This window comes from Bombina bombina, chromosome 6 (genome assembly GCF_027579735.1).
Source record: "Bombina bombina isolate aBomBom1 chromosome 6, aBomBom1.pri, whole genome shotgun sequence".
NCBI lineage: Eukaryota > Metazoa > Chordata > Amphibia > Anura > Bombinatoridae > Bombina > Bombina bombina.
Genome location: NC_069504.1, coordinates 431,198,239 through 431,210,557, shown reverse-complemented (window position 1 = coordinate 431,210,557; position 12,319 = coordinate 431,198,239). Strand labels below are relative to the sequence as shown.

General features: G+C 43.6%; 1 protein-coding gene across 1 annotated transcript in view; it reads left to right on the top strand.

The window, feature by feature from the left end:
* The window catches only part of RAD50 (RAD50 double strand break repair protein), a 917,823-nt gene that overhangs the window by 165,148 nt on the left and 740,356 nt on the right, over positions 1–12,319 (top strand). Inside the window, exon 3 of the mRNA XM_053719284.1 lies at positions 1,734–1,817. Within this exon, the coding sequence (XP_053575259.1) occupies positions 1,734–1,817 (84 nt within the window). The remainder of the gene's footprint in view (positions 1–1,733; positions 1,818–12,319) is intronic.

Sequence of the window (12,319 nt, the reverse complement as noted above, 5' to 3'; positions counted from 1 at the left end):
GGAAGGGTGCTACCATGATAAACCTTGCCTTCTCCTCATGGATCCTGTCACATAATTTTTGCATCAAAAGTCCTCTACTGAACAAGGGCAAGAAACTGACTTCCTGTTGGTAGAGCACAGTAAAAAGCTAGTGCATATGTCTCCTAGCAACCACTTTAAAGGGGAAGCTTCTCCTTTTTCCTTCCAGTAGAGACAACAGCCACTTGTGGGGCTGTGACAGTAATGGACCCTGCACAAAGTAAGTTTAAAAAAAAGGATTACATATAAAATCCCTTTAAAATGATGAATTAAACATTGCTATGATTTCTATAATGGATGTGCATTTGGATCGTTTGTGAGGATCCGAATGAGTAAGTAAGCATCCACTCATTCCCTTCTAATATTTTCGTAGCCAAATTGATTCCTGTAAAAGATCCCCACACAAAGATCTTTGCAAATCCTTCCATAAAGTGCATCCCCCCCCCCCGCTAACTTGGCTCTCTTTAGCAAATTTTCACTTTTCAGGTAGTTCCATTTATATAGGAGACATCTTGCAAGTCACATTGACAGCCCCCCCTTTTTTTTTTATAGAATTCCCTTCAAGGGATAGTAAACACCGAAAATGTTATTGTTTAAAAAGATAGATAATCCCTTTATTTACCATTACCAAGTTTTGCATAACCAACATTGTTATATTAATGTACTTTTTACATCTGTAATTACCTTCTATCTAAGCTTCTGCAGACTGCCTCCTTATCTCAGATCTTTTGACAGATATGCATTTCAGGCAATTAGTGCTGACTCTTAAATAACTTCAAATGCGTGAGCACAGTGTTATCTATATGAAACACATGAACTATCTCCCTCTAGCTGTGAAACACTGTCAGATGAGAGGCGGCCTTCAAGGGGTAAGGAATTAGCATATGAGCCTACCTAGGTTTAGCTTTCAACTAAGAATAACAAGAGAAGAAAGCAAATTTGCTGCTAAAAGTAAATTAGAAAGTTTTTTAAAATTACATGCCCTTTCTGAATCATGAAAGTTTAATTTGGACTTTACTATCCCTTTAAGGCGGCCCCTGCAAATGTTGGCATTGTTATTTTTGTTTTACCCTATTTCTTTAACCTCCACAAATGGTTTAAGCACAGAGGTAAAGTCCCACTTGGCAGTAGGAATTTATCTGTGTGTTTAAATACTTAGTGGGAGTTAAAGAGACCGTAAACTCATTGAGATAGTAATATAAAATATCTATGCATAATAAAAACAACTTTGCGGTATACTTTTTATTTATTTTGCTGCCTTTTCTTGTCATTTAAACCTGAAAATTGAAAGTTTTCATATTCTGAAAGCTGGAAGTGAAATGCAAATAATAGGCTTCACAATATGGAGCACATTTAGTTTTTTTTGTGTAAATACTCCAACCTCTTCTTAGTAGTTCTTTATCTCCAATACCCTTCCACAAGACCGGACCTTTCTTTCATTGGCCGTGCAGCATTCTGGGATTTGTAGTTAGCAAACATAATTCTCTTGACATTAAAAACATGTAACCCCAGGTGTAGACAAGGTCTACATTAAACAATGCTTAGGAAGACAAACCCTTAGTCTGAAATAAAAAGGGTGCTGTAATGTTTTTGTTTCCCCAATCCATTATTTACATGTATTATACATTGACATTGTACTCTTACATGCTTTTTTGATTTTATCACATTAAAAATCTCAAACGTTTAATAATAATATAATGTTTGCTATATTACAGACTATTATTGAGTGCCTCAAGTATATCACCACGGGGGATTTTCCACCAGGATCCAAAGGAAACACATTTGTTCATGATCCAAAGGTACTGTTCATATTTAATTTTTCATTCCTGCATATAAGTGCTTTAGAATTGTAGAGTAATTTGTAATTTGAACAAAATAAGTTTTTTTTTAACTGAAGTTATTTATTAGGAGTACTAATTGAATATACAGTAATGTTGTAGTAACATGTATATTTTCCAAGTAAGATGACTAATTAGTGTTTACACATAAAACATGTTTGCAAGCCTATACTGGATAAAGTAAATTCATTACACATCTGTAATGACAACACATTAAACTGAGATTCCTGATCAAAGGGTAAATTCCCACTCATTTTGAGACGTGTACACTTCTTGAAATTTAAGCAATTACCTTTTCCTCTAAATTAGGGGTTCCAGTCTTTTTTAAATAAGGGCCATTTTGGAGAACAAATAAAAAAAAATCTAGTTTATAAATTAAATATATATTCTACTATAGTAACACACTAAAAATTAACACTTATCTAGCTAGATAAGCAAAACATACATATCCTATATTATAAAAGACAAGAGTTTGTCTGAAGCCGTCATGCGCAGTTCAGACAAACTCTTGCCGCTGCACGCGCTCCCTTGGCCAGCTGTTCGCACGCGCAACCCACTTAGCATTGTTTGTTAGCACCCCGCACGCGCACGCGCCTTACCGCACACTCTCAAAACTGATTTGAGCCCCATTGTTTGTGAACCTTACCGCACACTCACACTCACAAACTGATTTGAGCCCCATTGTTTCACACTCACAAACTGATTTGAGCCCCATTGTTTCACACTCACAAACATTTGAGCCCATTGACCCCCCTTGCTGCGCACGCACACTTTGAGCCCCCCGCACGCGCACGCGAACCCGTGAAGCCCTAGCCATTGACAACCCCTTAGCCGTTAGACTATCAATGCGCATGCGCACGCGAACCCACGCGCACGCAACAGAGACCGGGAGGTACGGGGGGAAGTGCAGGAGCGCCATAAAACACAAGATTTTCTCTTCGGAGTCGCTCACACTTCTTGGCCCTCCTGCATAAATTCTACATAGCTGGTCCACGTGGTACATTGGGGCCTGGGCTGCCGGGCCTGTGGGAGACTTCTTATAAAGTTAGCTGGGCCTCCTTAGCCCCTGCCATACATCTGAACCTCCCTGAGGACCCCTTAACCCCTCAAGTAATTACAGAAAGTGAAGAAGGCCTTAGGCAACCCTATAGGCCCCTTACATAGAGAGAGGGGGGGAAAGAGGGGGAGAGAGAGAGGGGGGGGAAAGAGGGAGAGGGGGAAAAGAGGGAGAGAGAGGGGGGAAAAGAGGGAGAGGGGGAAAAGAGGGAGAGAGGGGGGGAAAGAGAGAGGGAGAGAGAGGGGGATAGAGAGGGGGATAGAGGGGGGGGAAAAGAGGGAGGGAGAGGAGGGGAAAAGAGGGAGGGAGAGAGAGGGAGGGAAAAGAGGGAGAGAGAGAGGGGGGGGGGAAGAGGGAGAGAGAGAGAGGGGGGAAAAGAGGGAGAGAGAGAGAGGGGGGGAAAAGAGGGAGAGAGAGACAGGGGGGGGGAAAGAGGGAGAGAGAGAGGGGGGGGGGAAAGAGGGAGAGAGAGAGGGGGGGAAAAGAGGGAGAGTGAGAGAGGGGGGGAAAGAGGGAGAGAGAGAGGGGGGGAGGGGGGGAAAAGAGGGAGAGAGGGGGAGAGGGATGGAACCGCGGTACATAAAAAATTGGCCCGTGTACACGGGCTTTAAGACTAGTTGGGGATAATTTAGCATGAGACTGTAGCGATCATGTCCGCCAGACATAGATAAATGCAGACGGCATATGCGCTATCGGCATTTATCATTGCAGAAGCAATGCTGCCCCCTGCAGATTCGCGGCCGCTAGCAGGTGGTGTCAATCAACTTAAAGGCTCGCGCGGAAACAGAAGTATTTGGCTCCATTCGGGCCATGATAAATCGGCCCCAATGTGTCCAAAAGTACATGTCTCAAATAGCGAAAAAAGGCACCTTCACGGTTATGCGGTTAAAAGGTCTTTTGTTTATTTCTTGAACAGCAGACAAATAATTCTTAAATTCAGCTCAGGATGGAAAGTTTGGGTTATTCCCAGTGACCCACTAAGTTTCCAAAAGTACATGGACACCTTACCATCACACCTATGAGTGCTGGTTGGACATCCTGTTTATCTCATATTAATGTGAGGCTTGTGTACAGGTTTTTGACTTTATAACGTAGCACTGTCATAAGATATCATCTTTGCCACAAGTCAGTTCATTAAATTTCTGCCCTACTAGATCTCCACCAGTTAACAGTAAGTGCTATTATTGTAAAGTGGAAGCATCTAGAAGCAACAGTCCCGCCACAAAGTGGTAGACCATGTAAACTCACAGGGTGGGCTGATAAGTACTAAAGTGTGTAGTGTGTATAATCTGTTGCATCACACACTGCAGAGTTCCAAACTGCCTCTGGAAACAACATCAGCACAATAAATGTGTGTAGGACGCTTCATGAAAAGGGTTTTCATGGCTGGGCAGCAGTACACAAGCCTCACATCAACATGCAAAATGTCGCTGGAGTGGTGTAAAGCCTTGTTTCTCAAACTTTTGCACAAGTACCTCTGGGGTAACCTGGAGTGTTGGCAAAGGGTACTCCAGCCCTTTTCCTTTAATTATTTTTGCCTTGATGCAGCTAAGGTAAACATTTAATTTGCCACAAAAATTAGTGTTTCTCAATTCTACCCTCAAGCACCCTTAGCAAGCTAGATTCTAATTTCTTGCCTGGGCTAGTTAGCTACTCACTGTGACTGACTCACCTGTATTCTGGTAGGGAAATCATTACAAACTGACTGGCTATAGACATTTGAAGAATGGAGTTGAGAAACACTCATATAAAGTATGTTACACAGCAAGTGCCAGGTAAAGTGCTAGTGAAAAGATGTCACAGGGAACATATGCTATGATGAAATATGCCAGGCAAAGTGTTGTATACCCAAGTATGCTACAATGAAATGAGCCTGATAAAAGTAAAACTATATTTTCACTTGTAAGGTGTATCCAGTCCACGGGTTCATCCATTACTTGTGGGATATTCTCCTTCCCAACAGGAAGTTGCAAAGAGGACACCCACAGCAGAGCTGTCTATATAGCTCCTCCCCTAACCCCCACCTCCAGTCATTCTCTTTGCAACTCTCGACAAGATAGGAAGTATAAAGAGATATGTGGTGACTTAGTGTAGTTTTACCTTCAATCAAGAGTTTGTTATTTTTAAACGGTACCGGCGTTGTACTGTTTACTCCCAGGCAGAAATTAGAAGAAGAATTCTGCCCGGAGGATGATGATCTTAGCGGTTTGTAACTAAGGTCCATTGCTGTTCTCACGCATAACTGAAGAGTATGGGAAAGCTTCAGTTGGGGGAACGGTCTGCAGATTACCTGCTTTGAGGTATGTTCGGTATATTTATTTCTAGAGAGATGATAAGTTCTAGAAAATGCTGACAGAGCCTTTTATATTTGAGGTAAGCTAGATGCAGTGATTTTGCAACGACTGGGATCATGCTTACTAAACAGGGTAATACTCATTTTAATTCTCATATTACTTAGTGTGGTGTTTATGGGTGACAAAACGTTTACATGTTACATAAGTAAGACGTTTTTTTCTGAGGGTGATAAGTCTTTTGTTGGGGCCTAGTTTTTCCACATGGCTAGTCAGATACTCCTAGGAGTATTTCCTTAAGGCCCCTCTGACATCGAGTACATGGTGGGAGGGGCCTATTTTCACGCTTTAGATGCGCAGTTTCTTTCAGACTGAGACATCCAGCTTCCCTAGAGGAGTCCTCTTGCATCTGAGGACCACTATAGAGGGCTTATTTCTTCCCTAATCGTATTTGAGGGCAGGTAGGAGCCACAGCAGAGCTGTGGCAAGGTGCTTAACCGTCTTTTACCGGTGGTTGACGTTTTTTAAATCCGGTTTGGGGGCTAAGGGGTTAATCATCCATTTGCAAGTGGGTGCGATGTTGCTTTAGTCCCTTACACACACTGTAAAAATTTCGAAGACTTTACTACATTTTAACACTGTTTTGCAGTTTAAGTGCTAGTTTTTTTCTCTTAAAGGCACAGTACCGTTTTTTTTAATTGCTGTTTCACATTTATTAAAGTGTTTTCCAAGCTTGCTGGTGTCATTACTAGTCTGTTAAACATGTCTGACATAGAGGAAACTCCTTGTTCTATATGTTTAGAAGCCATTGTGGAACCCCCTCTTAAATGTGTACCAAATGTACTGAAGTATCTATAAACTATAAAGACCATATTATGGCTTTTAAAGATTTATCACCAGAGGATTCTCAGACTGATAAAAGGGAGGTTATGCCATCTAGCTCTCCCCATGTGTCAGAACCTATAACTCCCGCTCAAGTGACGCCAAGTACATCTAGCGCGTCTAATTCTATTACCTTACAGGACATGGCGGCAGTTATGAATTCTGCCCTCACAGAGGTATTGTCCAAACTGCCAGGATTACAAGGAAAGCGAGACAGCTCTGGGGCTAGAACAAATACAGAGCTTTCTGGCGCTCTATTAGCTGTGTCCGATTTACCCTCACAATGCTCGGAAACCGGTGTAAGGGAGTTTCTATCTGATGGTGACATTTCAGATTCAGGGAAGTCTTTACTTCAATCCGATTCTGAAATGACAGCATTTAAATTTAAGCTCGAACACCTCCGTTTATTTCTCAGGGAGGTTTTAGCGACTCTGGATGACTGTGACCCCATTGTAGTTTCAGAGAAGTTGTGTAAAATGGACAAATACTTTGTAGTGCCTGTTTACACTGATGTTTTTCCAGTCCCTAAGAGGTTTTCGGAAATTATTACTAAGGAATGGGATAGACCAGGTGTGCCGTTCTCTCCCCCTCCTGCCTTTAAAAAGATGTTTCCCATAGATGTCTCCATACCGGACTCGTGGCAGACAGTCCCTAAGGTGGAGGGAGCTATTTCTACCCTAGCTAAGCGTACAACTATCCCCGTCGAGGACAGTTGTGCTTTCAAAGATCCTATGGATAAAAAATTGGAGGGTCTCCTTAAGAAAGTTTTTATACATCAAGGTTTTCTTCTCCAGCCTCTTGCATGCATTGCCCCTGTTACTGCTGCAGCGGCTTTTTGGTTCGAGTCTCTTGAGGAGGCTCTACAGGTGGAGACCCCGTTAGATGATATTTTAGACAGGATTAAAGCTCTTAAGTTAGCTAATTCCTTTATTTCTGACGCCATTTTTCATTTAACTAAGTTAGCGGCTAAGATTTCAGGTTTTGCCATTCTGGCGCGTACGGCGCTATGGCTTAAGTCCTGGTCAGCAGACGTTACTTCAAAATCTAAGCTTCTTAACATCCCCTTCAAAGGACAGATCCTATTCGGACCTGGCCTGAAGGAGATCATTTCTGATATTACCGGAGGAAAAGGTCACGCCCTTCCTCAGGATAGGTCCATTAAATTAAGGACCAAACAGAATAATTTTCGTTCCTTTCGAAACTTCAAGAGTGGCGCAGCTTCAACTTCCTCTAATGCAAAACAAGAGTGAAATTTCACCCAGTCCAAGCCAGTCTGGAGACCTAACCAGGCTTGGAACAAGGGGAAGCAGACCAAAAAACCTGCTGCTGCCACTAAGGCAGCATGAAGGAGTAGCCCCTGATCCAGGACCGGATCTAGTAGGGGGCAGACTTTCTCTCTTCGCCCAGGCTTGGGCAAGAGACGTTCAGGATCCCTGGGTAGTAGAGATTATTTCCCAGGGATATCTTCTGGAATTCAAAGGTTCATCCCCCAAAAGGGAGATTTCTCCTCTCACAATTATCTGCAAACCAGATAAAGAGAGAGGCATTCTTAAATTGTGTTCAAGACCTACTCGTTATGGGAGCGATCCACCCAGTTCCAAGAGAGGAACAAGGGCAGGGTTTTTATTCAAACCTGTTTATAGTTCCCAAAAAAGAGGGAACTTTCAGACCAATCTTGGATCTCAAGTTCCTAAACAAATTCCTCAGGGTCCCATCCTTCAAGATGGAGACAATCCGAACCATTCTTCCTATGATCCAGGAGGGTCAATATATGACTACCGTGGACTTAAAGGATGCTTATCTGCACATCCCGATTCACAGAAATCATCACCAGTTCCTCAGGTTTGCCTTCCTAGACAGGCATTACCAGTTTGTGGCTCTTCCCTTCGGGTTAGCCACAGCGCTGAGAATCTTTACGAAGATTCTATGGTCCCTTCTGGCGGTCCTAAGGCCGCGAGGCATAGCAGTGGCGCCTTATTTAGACGACATCTTAATCCAGGCGTCGACTCTTCAAGTTGCCAAGTCCCACACGGACATTGTTCTGACCTTTCTGAGGTCTCACGGGTGGAAGGTGAACTTAGAAAAGAGTTCGCTTTCCCCTCTCACAAGAGTTTCCTTCCTAGGGACTCTGATCGATTCAGTAGAAATATGATACTTTTGCTTCTTCGGAGGCTATTTTTGGGAGAAGGTCTTACAGGCAGTGGTGCCTTCCGTTTAAGTTCCTGCCTTGTCCCTCCCTTCATCTGTGTCCTAAAGCTTTGGTATTGGTATCCCACAAGTAATGGATGAACCTGTGGACTGGATACACCTTTCAACCTTACAAGAGAAAACCAAATTTATGCTTACCTGATAAATTTCTTTCTCTTGTGGTGTATCCAGTCCACGGACAGCCCTGTCACTTTAAGTCAGGTGTTTTTATTTTTAAAACTACAGTCACCACTGCACCCTATAGTTTCTCCTTTTTCTTACTTGTCTTCGGTCAAATTACTGGAGGTGGGGGTTAGGGGAGGAGCTATATAGACAGCTCTGCTTCCTGTTGGGAAGGAGAATATCCCACAAGTAACGGATGAACCCGTGGACTGGATACACCACAAGAGAAAGAAATTTATCAGGTAAGCATAAATTTTGTTTTCAAATAAATTACGGAAAACAAAAAAATGGATGCCTATTAGGTGTAAGAAATGCTAGTGTAACTCTGGAGCGTGTTCTCTGGAGTCATTATCAGGCAGTCTGATGGAACAATCTGGTTGTAGCAGATGCCAGTACGCTACCTAGTTTAAAGGGACAGTCTACTCCAGAATTTTTATTGTTTTAAAGATAAATAATCCCTTTATTACCCATTCCCTAGTTTTGCATAACCAACACTGGTATATTAATACACTTTTTACCTGTGTGATTACCTTGTATCTAAGCTTCAGCAGACTGCCTCCTTATCTCAGTTTTGACAGACTTGCATTTTAGCTCATCATTGCTGACTCTTGAGTAACTCCACGGGAGTGAGCACGGTGTTATCTATATGGCACACATGAACTAGCACTGTCTAAGTTGAAAAACTGTCAAAATGCACTGAGATAAGAGTTGGTTTTTAACAGTTTTGAAATCAGTTTGAGCCTAGCTAGGTTTAGCTTCTAGCAAAAGAATACCAAGAGAATAAAGCAAATTTGATGATGAAAGTAAATTGGAACATTGTTCAAATTGCATGCCCTATATGAATCATGAACATTTAATTTTGACTAGACTGTCCTTTTAATGTTTGGTAGAGATAGAGAAGGTCTAGCGCTGTTTTCTTCATAAATGGAAAGAGTCCACAGCTGCATTCATTACTTTTGGGAATTCAGAAGCTGGACACCAGGAGTAGGCAAAGACACCCCAGCCAAAGGCTTAAATACTCCTTCCACTTCGCTCATCCCCCAGTCATTCTGTGCCTTTCGTCCCAGGAGGTTGGCAGAGAAGTGTTAGAAGTTTTGAATCAGTCTCTTATGGGGGGTGGTACTCTTCGGCATGGGACTGGAGTTTTAAGTAGTCCTGTCAGCCTTTCAGTAAAAGCCTGGATGAAAGTTAGAGTCCGTAGATGCAGGGAGAGACTTTCTGCAAAACCATCCCGACTCGTTTTAACAGCTCCACAAGCAATCAGCGTTGACGAGTTTTGCTGCTTGCTTTCTTCTCTGAAGTCCATGGCAGAGGTGATGCTACTATCTGTCACACTTGAAGGGCTGTGTTCCTTGTTCCACCGCGCAGATTCTGGAAAGATCGTTTCATTTTACTTTCTTCCTGAAATGTACTGTTTTACAGATGTTTTCCTGAGGGACTATCACCTTGTGGGACTAACTTATAGCTAAGGGCCTCAGTAAGGCTCCTTTTGTATCTTCGAATCAAGGGTTAATATCTCCTGAGGGGAGTTGTTGAACAGGGGGGTTTATAGTCATGTTTGTTATATGATTCAACTTGCTTATGTGTAGTGCATTCTGGCTCATGGTTAAGATGACGGCTTTGGAAAGTGACGCGGCCTTACGGTCGGGCGCACTTTTTTTGACTATACTGTTCTCCTGGTGACCGGGTGTGGTCACGTTTTTGGTCTCCATTTCCACATTCCTGACCGTGTGGCGACGGAGAAATTCTGGTCTGCTGGTGTCGGGTTCATAGGAGGTGGTGAGTGCCCCAGCCACTGTGGGTGTCAGGTGCCGTTTAGATTTTTCGGCCCATTATGGAGGAGTCTGATATTGTGGAGACAGACGTCTCTGTTTCAGTTTATACTCCTTTGCACAGAATGCGCACTTATGTCCTGAATGACGTATTAAAATTCTCAATTCCTCGGGATCGGGGATTCAAGGGGCCTCTGAGCCATCTGCCTCTGGGGCTTCTGTCCTCCGAGCGGCGAGTTCCCTTCCACCATCGCTTACTACGCATGCAGGTAACCCAGAATTTGCTTATCCTTTTCCGGAAGGTGACTTGTTCCCGCCAGGGGGTTTCGGGAAGATATTGCATGTCCATAATTTTGGCGCTGGTGCATCTGCAACTTCCATAAGTTGGTTTAAGATATTGTTCCGTTATCCAGGGCTCTTCAGGCATGGGATGGCCTGTTCAGCTATCTGGGGGAACGACTGTCCCTGAGGCCTCAGGGGGTCAACCTTCGGGGCCGGAGTTGTCTTTTGCTCCCGCGAGGGTATGCTGTGCTTTTCGGTATAGATTGACGCGCCTTCGTGTTTTGAGGCACGCTTTGGCATTGTCGGAAGATCCCATCCTTGATGGATCTGAGAATTTTCAGTCTGTTTCTTCGAATAACTTACATAATTGGACATAAGGGGATGAAGTAATCGTCTTATGGTCTTGTTTATTGAGTATTCCTTTCCAGTCCTGAGCTTGGATGAACAGGGCCGATCCAGCGGGTGCGCCTATTCTTCTTAGGCGATAACCTGCGGGTTTCCATATTTTTTACTTTTATCCGGTTAGGATTGTTTTTATTTGATTTAAAGCTCATCTTGGTTTTCTATTTCCTTCAGGAATTTATCTGGAATTGATACTCGCGTTTGTTTGATCGCACTGTTGCTTCTAAGGAAGTTTGTTTTGGACGTGTTTTAGTCCTATGTTTATCTGCTTATTTCTCCCTCTCTAGGAGGGGGGATTCTATGCGGCCTTTGGCAGTGGATTCAGGCTGGTCCTGATTGGGTTCAGATCCTTCTGTCTTGAGGCCTAATCAGACATGTGGCGCCTGTTTTGCCTGGCTGGTCAGGTTAGGACGCCAAGTACTTCACATTATTATTTGTGTTATTTCTTGTTTTTCGTTAACAAGTTTCAGCTAAGCATTCTGAGAGGACCTGAGAGTCCGTGAGTCATAGGGGATTGGGTCAGTCCTCCATTAGCCTTTTCATGTTGGTCAACTGGGACTAAGAGTTCTACTGCGACACACTCAATGGATTCTGTTTTTTCTTTCGGGACTTGGAGTGTCTCCTTCCCTGCGTGGGTTGGAGGTTGGGAGGGCTTCGGGCCTCCTTGCTGCCGGTTCCTGGCGGTTTTACCTTTATGGGCTCTTTGGAATTGTCCCTTTTGGTACTGTTCCTTTTGAGGTTCTCTTCCTTCGGGTCGAGACTTCTGGAATGTCTGGTTCTACTTGATGGTTTTTGTCTAATTTAGGAAGTGACGGCCGTGTGGCTTTTTCCTACTTTTGGGGGCTAGTCGTCTCCATATCAGGGACGATAGGCTGTGATGTCTCGTTCTCCAAGCTTCGCTTAGGTTTTTTTTTTGTTACCGGGGTTTGGGATGCTCTGCAATATTCTTCCTTGGGTTTGGTCCTCTGGTTATGTATCCTGAGAGGACTATGGAGACTAGCTTTTGTTTTACCCTCTACCTTCGGGTGACTCCCCTGGTCTTGGTCTTCCTGTGTGTTGTCCTTGGCGCCCTTCTAGAGTATTTGCGCGACTCTGTCTAGCCCTAGCTTATTTTTGGAGGGTGGACTCCTGCTAGGGGTGTCTATTCCCTTGGGCTGGGAATTACAAGTGAATCTTGTTCCAGTTCTACGGTTTAGTCCGGTTGTCTTCCTCTGTGAGGTCTGATCCCTCAGACGAGGTATCTTGTGTATCCAGGGTTCTGTCTTGGATTCTTATGGATGTCTGGAGACTTATGATCCTGCGGACTGGTTTGGGGCGACCCAGCTTTCCTGGGAACACAGGCTTTGGCTTAAGGGCTAGCTCGTTGAAACTGCTAGCAGCTGAGCCAGGATTTGCGTTTACCTTTGG